At 42.9% G+C, this 10250-nt stretch overlaps 1 protein-coding gene across 1 annotated transcript; it reads left to right on the top strand.

The window, feature by feature from the left end:
* Positions 1-6658: 6658 nt before the first annotated feature.
* On the top strand, positions 6659-8544 carry LOC121581678 (neuromedin-U receptor 1-like). The gene is made up of 2 exons (XM_041897161.2): positions 6659-7544; positions 7923-8544. Exons 1-2 carry the CDS (start codon positions 6659-6661, stop codon positions 8330-8332), a joined length of 1296 nt encoding a protein of 431 aa, XP_041753095.2. The 3' UTR covers positions 8333-8544.
* The last annotated feature ends 1706 nt before the right edge of the window (positions 8545-10250 follow it).

Below are 10250 nucleotides of genomic sequence, written 5' to 3'. Positions count from 1 at the left end.
ACCGCCCGGGCAACGAAGGAGTAGCTTCGTAAGAAGCATTTCAAGGTCCTGGAGTGGCCTAGCCAGTCTCCAGATCTCAACCCCATAGAAAATCTTTGGAGGGAGTTGAAAGTCCGTGTTGCCCAGCGACATCCCCAAAACATCACTGCTCTAGAGGATTCCTGCATGGAGGAATGGGCCAAAATACCAGCAACAGTGTGTGAAAACCTTGTGAAGACTTACAGAAAACGTTTGACCTGTGTCATTGCCAACAAAGGGTATATAACAAAGTATTGAGAAACTTTTTTTATTGACCAAATACTTATTTTCCACCATAATTTGCAAATAAATTCATTAAAAATCCTACAATGTGATTTTCTGGATTTTTTTTTCTCATTTTGTCTGTCATAGTTGACGTGTACCTATGATGAAAATTACAGGCCTCTCTCATCTTTTTAAGTGGGAGAACTTGCAAAATTGGTGGCTGACTAAATACTTTTTTTCCCCCACTGTAACAGAGGGTGAGCGGGGATAACGAGACTTGTGTCTGCAGACATCCATGGTCCCACTGGGCAGAATGAAATCACACGCAGCTATGCACTGACGTTTTTTTTATTTTATCAAATTGTATTGATTCTGGTTTACCCATTTCCGTGGCTGCCATGTAATCATGCAGGTCTGGGCTTTTTGGAACTTCTGAATGAGATTGTCCCCAGCAAACACACAACCACCACCATGCAATGATGTTTCAACGTTGACTCTGAGTTCAAGACCTCAGGAAGTCCTCCGCCCCGTAACTCCTAGGAATGAACTAGACACTGGTCTAGACCCGGTTCAATATTTTGTATGTGCCAACTTATCTATCATTGTCATGCCATACATGTTTGGAATGACAATTAATGAAGATAGACAGACTGAACCACCAGGCTAGAGAAGTTGCAGCCAGGAAGAGGAAATATTCCTTACTGTTGAGTTCTGAGGTTGCAGGGAAAGAAAATGTCTTCTCTCTGGCATTTACATTTTAGTCATTTAGCAGACGCTCTTATCCAGAGCAACTTACAGTAATGAGTGCATACGTTTTCATACTGGTCCCCCGTGGGAATCGAACCCACAACCCTGGTGTTGCAAGCACCATGCTCTACCAACTGAGCTGCACGCGACATAAACAGTAGAGAATACGGTAAGGAGTGGCGATATCAGTTAGTCTTTGTCAAAGAACACAGTACACATAATAATGTATTTTATTTACCTTAGTTACTGCCGGCCTCTTTTATTTACCTTAGTTACTGCCGGCCTCTTTTATTTACCTTAGTTACTGCCGGCCCCTGGAGTGGCCTAGCCAGTCTCCAGATCTCAACCCCATAGAAAATCTTTGGAGGGAGTTGAAAGTCCGTGTTGCCCAGCGACATCCCCAAAACATCACTGCTCTAGAGGATTCCTGCATGGAGGAATGGGCCAAAATACCAGCAACAGTGTGTGAAAACCTTGTGAAGACTTACAGAAAACGTTTGACCTGTGTCATTGCCAACAAAGGGTATATAACAAAGTATTGAGAAACTTTTTTTATTGACCAAATACTTATTTTCCACCATAATTTGCAAATAAATTCATTTAAAATCCTACAATGTGATTTTCTGGATTTTTTTTCTCATTTTGTCTGTCATAGTTGACGTGTACCTATGATGAAAATTACAGGCCTCTCTCATCTTTTTAAGTGGGAGAACTTGCAAAATTGGTAACAGAGGGTGAGCGGGGATAACGAGACTTGTGTCTGCAGACATCCATGGTCCCACTGGGCAGAATGAAATCACACGCAGCTATGCACTGACATTTTTTTTATTTTATCAAATTGTATTGATTCTGGTTTACCCATTTCCGTGGCTGCCATGTAATCATGCAGGTCTGGGCTTTTTGGAACTTCTGAATGAGATTGTCCCCAGCAAACACACAACCACCACCATGCAATGATGTTTCAACGTTGACTCTGAGTTCAAGACCTCAGGAAGTCCTCCGCCCCGTAACTCCTAGGAATGAACTAGACACTGGTCTAGACCCGGTTCAATATTTTGTATGTGCCAACTTATCTATCATTGTCATGCCATACATGTTTGGAATGACAATTAATGAAGATAGACAGACTGAACCACCAGGCTAGAGAAGTTGCAGCCAGGAAGAGGAAATATTCCTTACTGTTGAGTTCTGAGGTTGCAGGGAAAGAAAATGTCTTCTCTCTGGCATTTACATTTTAGTCATTTAGCAGACGCTCTTATCCAGAGCAACTTACAGTAATGAGTGCATACGTTTTCATACTGGTCCCCCGTGGGAATCGAACCCACAACCCTGGTGTTGCAAGCACCATGCTCTACCAACTGAGCTGCACGCGACATAAACAGTAGAGAATACGGTAAGGAGTGGCGATATCAGTTAGTCTTTGTCAAAGAACACAGTACACATAATAATGTATTTTATTTACCTTAGTTACTGCCGGCCTCTTTTATTTACCTTAGTTACTGCCGGCCTCTTTTATTTACCTTAGTTACTGCCGGCCCCTTTAAGATTCAGCATCTGGTATGTAATATTAAGGTATCAAGTACATTATGTCCACATCATATGGTGGACTAAAGTGTTTTAAATTAGTGTTTAAGTGATATTTAAAACGGAACATTGGGTTTGGAATACAAAGACATAACTTTTTTCTAAGCATTTTCACGATTTACATTTTACATTTCACATCTTCTTCTCTTGTTTATTTGTTTGGCTGTTGTTGTATAGAGGCTGCCATGGGGTACGTATTTGGTTGGAACATACAACGTGTTGAAGAGGTAAAATAATAGAGGCCATCTTGTCAAGATGAACTCAATTTTTCTGTGTGACATCACTGCCCTTTTAACTGGGGCCGTGGTGTGTGTGTGTGTGTGGAGTGGGGTAATAAATGTAGAACCTTTTTTAAATTGGTTGCCATTTTGAACAAAAGCTACATCAGACATCAATTGGCACAATCATTGGTTTACTGCAGGTCAAGGACTCAATCTTACAAGGTGTGTGGTGCAGTTAGGAGATGTACATAGGGGATGAGACCAGACGGAGGAGGAGGGGATAGAGAGCTGAGCATCATTTACTCTCACAGAGAAAAATAATGAGAGAGAGACATGCCTTTTGGTGCTATGCTCTCCTATTCATAACGACTGAGAGTGCAGCGCTCTTTGTCTTCACTCCGGCAGTTCAGGAGATTTTAACAAGGGGAACCAAACTGGTAAAGTACCGGAGGACGGAGTCGTTGCAAAGTTGAAATCCAAGCAGTGAAGGACAAATGATGATATAAATTTGCTACCTTTTTCCCCTCTCCTTTACTTCCATGTCTGAAGAGGAATAAGAAGAGGACATTTTAAAAAGGACTTGGTAAGTTTTCCATCTTTCCATCCATGGCACATGACTATGGAAGAACATTTCTGCAATGACTACCATGAATGCTTATTATAAACAAATGTCTATACGAAAGGTGCATTAGTGTCCATTAGTGGTTCTTGGTAGACAAAGACAAGAAACAGGCCCACTGTAGTTTCCCAAATTATACTAATATATACAGCTATGGGTTCAATACTGTATATAGTACCTGTATCTCTAAGAGAATGTCAAAAGGACCAGTATACTTTATACGTTTATACAGTATAAATAATACGGGAATAGTCATATTTTTATATCCATTTTCATGTATGTATTTTAATACCTCCCATAGCTAATTATCTTGAATTTGATATGAATTTGGATGGGGAGTGCAGTAGGTCGTTGTTCTGAATTAGTCATGAGTTTAGCTAAGCTGTGTTTATACAGTTGGATCCGTGGCTGGTTTGTAGCCAAATATTTTGAACAGTAAAGGTTACTGCATGATTCATTGTTACTATTGTTATGATTATTATAATTGATATTGGTTATTCGGAGTGATAAAATCTGTTTGGATCTTTTAGCTTTGTTTAAAAAATGTTAATGATTTATGACAGGTTGGTAATGGCTCCCTGTGCAACAGAACTGTGCAATAGCAAATGAGCCTGTGCTTGGATGCCAATTTTGAAACGGCAAACCCCAACTGATCTTTCGGTGACTATTGATTAATTCACCCACATTTTCATAACAGAGATACAGTGCCTTCGTAAAGTATTCAGACCTCTTGACTTTTTCCTCGTTGTTACATTACAGCCTTGTTCTAAAATGGATTCAATTATTTTTGTTCCTCATAATGACAAAGTGAAAACAGTTTTTTAGAAATTTTAGAAAATGTATTAAAAATAAAAACAGAAATACCTTATTTGCATAAGTATTCAGACCCTTTACTATGAGATTCTAAATTGAGCTCAGGTGCATGCTGTTTCCATTGATCATCCTTGAGATATTTCTACAACTTGTTTGGAGTCCACCTGTGGTAAATTCAATTGATTGGATGTGATTTGGAAAGGTACACACCTGTCTATATAAGGTCCCACAGTTGACAGTGCATGTCAAAGCAAAAACTAAGCCATGAGGTCGAAGGAATTGTCCGTAGAGCTCCAAGACAGGATTGCGTCGAGGCACAGATCTGGGGAAGGGCAACAAAACATTTCTGCAGTATTGAAGGTCCCCAGGAACACAGTGGCCTCCATCATTCTTAAATGGAAGAAGTTTGGAACCACCAAGACTCTTCCAAGAGCTGGCCGCCCCGCCAAATTGAGCAATCGAGGGAGAAGGTGACCAAGAACCCGATTGTCACTCTGACATGGCTCCAGAGTTCCTCTGTGGAGATGGGAGAATCTTCCAGAAGGACAACCATCTCTGCAGCACTCCACCAATCAGGCCTTTATGGTAGAGTGGCCAGACGGAAGCCACTCCTCAGTAAAAGGCACATGACAGCCCTCTTGGAGTTTGCCAAAAGGCACCTAAACACTCTCAGACCATGAGAAACAAGATTCTCTGGTCTGATGAAACCAAGATTGAACTCTTTGGCCTGAATGCCAAGCGTCACGTCTGGAGGAAACCTGGCACCATCCCTACGGTGAAGCATGGTGGTGGCAGCATCATGCTGTGGGGATGTTTTTCAGCGGCAGGGACTGGGAGACTAGTCGGGATAGAGGGAAAGATGAACGGAGCAAAGTACAGAGAGATCCTTGATGAAAACCTGCTCCAGAGCGCTCAGGACCTCAGACTGGGGCGAAGGTTCACCTTCCAACAGGACAACGACCGTAAGCACACAGCCAAGACAATGCAGGAGTGGCTTCGGGACCTGCTATACCTTTTCTTGCTCCATTCAGTACATTGGTTGGTGCATGAAAGGTTTTCTGAATGGATGACGGCATAGCAAGACATCACATTGCAGAAGAGATATGCAATCACAAGTTAATGGCTCCTCCAAAATGTATCTGTTGGGGCACTTGATTCAATCATACCGTGTTCTGTTGTTCATGAAAAAATTGTTGAGTGCAAAACCCCTGAGGGTAACAAGTTTGTAATCTTTGGATATCAAATCAGTTTCAACCTGTATTATGGGCAAGAATGAAATATTGTGAAATCATTTGAAAATAAATCGGTAACACTTTATTTGAAGCATAGCATCATACAACCTGCTCTCACTTCGTATTATTCTGTACGTAAATCCGAGACACTCCATTTAGTATGATATGTTACGTTTCGTATGGTATGTATTAATTTATGGATGTCCATCACCCATTTAGTATGATATGTTACGAATTACAATTCATATTATATTTTTTTACGAATTGCAATTCATACAATAGGTTACGAATTTGCAAATGCTACGAGTTCCAATTTGTTGTGGCTAACGTTAGCTAGGTGACTAGGCGGCTAACGTTAGCTAAGCTAGGGGTTAAGGTTAGAGTTAGGTTAAAGGGTTAGGGGAAGGGTTAGCTAACATTCTAAGTAGTTGCAAAGTAGCTAAAAAGTGGTGAGTAGTTGCAAAGTTGCTAATTAGCTAAAATGCTAAAGTTGTCCATGATGAGTTTCGAACACGCAACCACTGTGTTATACACCCACACATCCCGACCAACCACCTTCCTTTCATTTTTGCCTTAAGTAACCTTCTGTCTTCTATAACCATACCAAACGTAACATATACTCATTGGAGTGTCCCAGGTTTACATTTACTATGTTTCGTCTTTGAGACCAGGCTGCGTCATAACACCTTATAACACCTCATAGCCTGTCATAAATAACATTGTAACACTGTTATCACACATATATTTAGAGGTGTTGTTGACAAAAATGTAAATGTTGTGACATACAGTATATTGTGATATTTTATGACCTGGTTATGACACCTACATAAGAGTGTCAAACCTACCACATAAGGCAAACCATTCAATTACAGCCTACTACAAGTATGGTATGTTAGATAACATTTCCTGGAATTAGCTGTTTTATTACCATTGTAAGAGATACAGTACATACCCCAATGCTCTTTTGCTGATGACTGGAATGAATTCAGGAGCAGGACAAGACACCATCATTGTGACATATGACTGACATATGAGCATGCTTGTAATAGATGAGGTCATAACTGCCAGATGTTGTAAGTTCAGACTGCAGCTAAACCAACTGTCATCTACACTGACACAAGCAAAACGTACCATTCCTATTATTTCCATTCCTATTATTTCCATTCTCCCCCACAGGTGTTGTGTCCCCATAAACCACAATGGCTCAGTATAACTGTTCCTCTCTGGGTCTGCCTGCCACCACTCCTGACCAGCTGGGTTGGAATGTGTCCTGGGCCCTAGGCAACGTCAGTGCTGATGACATGGACAATATGTGCCTGAATCGGAATCAGTACCTGGAGAAGTTTCTAGGCTTCCGGAGGTCGCCCGTTTTCCTGCCGGTTTGCATTACCTTCCTCATCATCTTCGCTGTGGGAGTGTCAGGGAACGTGCTCACCTGCGCAGTCATCATGCGCTACAAGGTGATGCGGACGCCAACCAATTACTACCTGTTCAGTCTGGCCGTGTCCGATTTATTAGTCCTACTGCTGGGTATGCCGTTGGAACTCTACGAGATGTGGAGCAACTACCCGTTCCTGTTCGGCGCCAGCGGCTGTTACTTCAAAACGTTCCTGTTTGAGACGGTCTGCTTTGCCTCCATTCTCAATGTAACGGCACTGAGCGTGGAGCGCTACATCGCGGTGTTACACCCGCTGAAGGTCAAGCACGTGGCCACGCACACCCATGCCAAGCGTGTCATCCTGATGCTGTGGGTCATGTCCATGGTATGCGCCATGCCAAACACCAGCCTCCACGGGGTGGCCGTGTTGGGGCCCCGATTTGGGCGCCAATTCCCAGAGTCGGCCGTCTGCATGGTGGTCAAGCCCATGTGGATGTACAACCTGATTATTCAGGTGACCACGCTGGTCTTCTTCCTGATCCCTATGCTCACCATCACCACGCTGCACCTGCGCATCGGCCTGCAGCTAAGCATGGAGAGGGGCATGCAGGGAGTGGGGACCGGGCAGGGTTTTGGTCCTGACAGCCACTGCAGTGTTCTTAGGCACCAGCAGAGGGCGCGCCACCAACAGGTCACCAAGATGCTGTGTGAGTTCCTCATCCACTTTCTCTATAGTGCCAGAAGGGTAAAGAGGAGATGTCCTGGATATGACTGATTATAGACTGATATCTCTATTGAATAGGGATTTAAAGTTATTTGCTGAAGTACAAACCGAAAGATTAGTTCCTAAACATGTCCATTGTTACTTAAACATTGCTCTTGCTCTCAAAAGATAAGATGTTATGGAAATGTGACAAATTATAGACCGATATTTCTTTTGAATTGGGACTTAAAATTCTGTGCTGAAGTACAAACCAAAAGATTAGTTTATAAACATGTTCATTGTCACTTAAACATGTCTTGCTCTCAATGTCTGCAAATGTCTTGTCTTGTCTGTATGTCTGTCCATCTAACTGTCCATGCAGGGGTACTGGTGATCGTTTTTGGCATCTGCTGGGCTCCCTTCCACATTGACCGTCTCATGTGGAGCTTCATAAACAACTGGACCGACCACCACCACCTGGTTTTCCAGTACGTCCACATCGTCTCCGGGGTCTTCTTCTACCTCAGCTCGGTGGTCAACCCCATCCTCTACAACCTCATGTCTACCCGCTTCCGGGAGATGTTCCAGCAGATCACGTGTCGCTCCGGCCTCTGTGGCGGCGACGTGCGCTTGCTGACCGTCCGTAGCACCCAACTGACCCTACGTAGTATCGTCTATGAGAAGCCGCAACATAATGGGACCCCAGAGAGAATCACCCCAGACATAGAGGAGCAGAACATGTACGTAACCCCCCACTGCCAGCATGTATATGGGAATACAAGCCCTGATTAGATAGAGGGTGAAGGGGTGGGGGTACCAAAACAATGTATCAAAATTAACTAAGATTGGGCACCAAAATGAACCAAGATTGGGTACCAAAATGACCAAATGTGTAGCTGATTGAATGTGTACAGCGAGAGCTTGGATTGAGCAAAAGCAACAGAGTTGAAGTTTTGCCCTTGGATTTAAAGTGGAATTCTCACTGGGGGATACCAACATGAACTAGGATGAGGTACCAAAATGAAACAAGATTAACTAACAAATATATCACTGATTGAATGTGTAGCAGGTTGGCATTTACTGGGAGGACTCATGTACTGGAGGCAGCTCTGCAGAGTGGTCACTAGCTGGCACAGCCACAAAGTCATAAAATCTGATTTTAAACATACAGTGGGGAAAATAAGTATTTAGTCAGCCACCAATTGTGCAAGTTCTCCCACTTAAAAAGATGAGAGAGGCCTGTAATTTTCATCATAGGTACACGTCAACTATGACAGACAAAATGAGAAAAAAAATTCCAGAAAATCACATTGTAGGATTTTTAATGAATTTATTTGCAAATTATGGTGGAAAATAAGTATTTGGTCAATAACAACAGTTTCTCAATTCTTTGTTATATACCCTTTGTTGGCAATGACACAAGTCAAACATTTCTGTAAGTCTTCACAAGGTTTTCACACACTGTTGCTGGTATTTTGGCCCATTCCTCCATGCAGATCTCCTCTAGAGCAGTGATGTTTTGGGGCTGTCGCTGGGCAGCACGGACTTTCAACTCCCTCCAAAGATTTTCTATGGGGTTGAGATCTGGAGACTGGCTAGGCCACTCCAGGACCTTGAAATGCTTCTTACGAAGCCACTCCTTCATTGCCCGGGCGGTGTGTTTGGGATCATTGTCATGCTGAAAGACCCAGCCACGTTTCATCTTCAATGCCCTTGCTGATGGAAGGAGGTTTTCACTCAAAATCTCACAATACATGGCCCCATTCATTCTTTCCTTTACACGGATCAGTCGTCCTGGTCCCTTTGCAGAAAAACAGCCCCAAAGCATGATGTTTCCACCCCCATGCTTCACAGTAGGTATGGTGTTCTTTGGATGCAACTCAGCATTCTTTGTCCTCCAAACACGACGAGTTGAGTTTTTACCAAAAAGTTCTATTTTGGTTTCATCTGACCATATGACATTCTCCCAATCGTCTTCTGGATCATCCAAATGCACTCTAGCAAACTTCAGACGGGCCTGGACATGTACTGGCTTAAGCAGGGGGGACACGTCTGGCACTGCAGGATTTGAGTCCCTGGCGGCGTAGTGTGTTACTGATGGTAGGCTTTGTTACTTTGGTCCCAGCTCTCTGCAGGTCATTCACTAGGTCCCCCCGTGTGGTTCTGGGATTTTGCTCACCGTTCTTGTGATCATTTTGACCCCACGGGGTGAGATCTTGCGTGGAGCCCCAGATCGAGGGAGATTATCGGTGGTCTTGTATGTCTTCCATTTCCTAATAATTGCTCCCACAGTTGATTTCTTCAAATCAAGCTGCTTACCTATTGCAGATTCAGTCTTCCCAGCCTGGTGCAGGTCTACAATTTTGTTTCTGGTGTCCTTTGACAGCTCTTTGGTCTTGGCCATAGTGGAGTTTGGAGTGTGACTGTTTGAGGTTGTGGACAGGTGTCTTTTATACTGATAACAAGTTCAAACAGGTGCCATTAATACAGGTAACGAGTGGAGGACAGAGGAGCCTCTTAAAGAAGAAGTTACAGGTCTGTGAGAGCCAGAAATCTTGCTTGTTTGTAGGTGACCAAATACATATTTTCCACCATGATTTGCAAATAAATTCATTAAAAATCCTACAATGTGATTTTCTGGATTTTATTTTATCAATTTGTCTGTCATAGTTGACGTGTACCTATGATGAAAATTACAGGCCTCTCTCAT

Source organism: Coregonus clupeaformis, chromosome 14 (genome assembly GCF_020615455.1).
Source record: "Coregonus clupeaformis isolate EN_2021a chromosome 14, ASM2061545v1, whole genome shotgun sequence".
NCBI lineage: Eukaryota > Metazoa > Chordata > Actinopteri > Salmoniformes > Salmonidae > Coregonus > Coregonus clupeaformis.
The sequence above is the reverse complement of the archived record's forward strand: the minus strand, read 5'-3'. Positions and strand labels throughout refer to the sequence as shown.

Bases quoted from the DNA above. Each gene is read 5' to 3' on its own strand.
- LOC121581678 (XM_041897161.2), top strand. From the start codon at position 6,659: ATGGCTCAGTATAACTGTTCCTCTCTGGGTCTGCCTGCCACCACTCCT. The intron at 7,545-7,922 runs GTGAGTTCCTCA...CTGTCCATGCAG, and splicing joins ACAGGTCACCAAGATGCTGT to GGGTACTGGTGATCGTTTTT.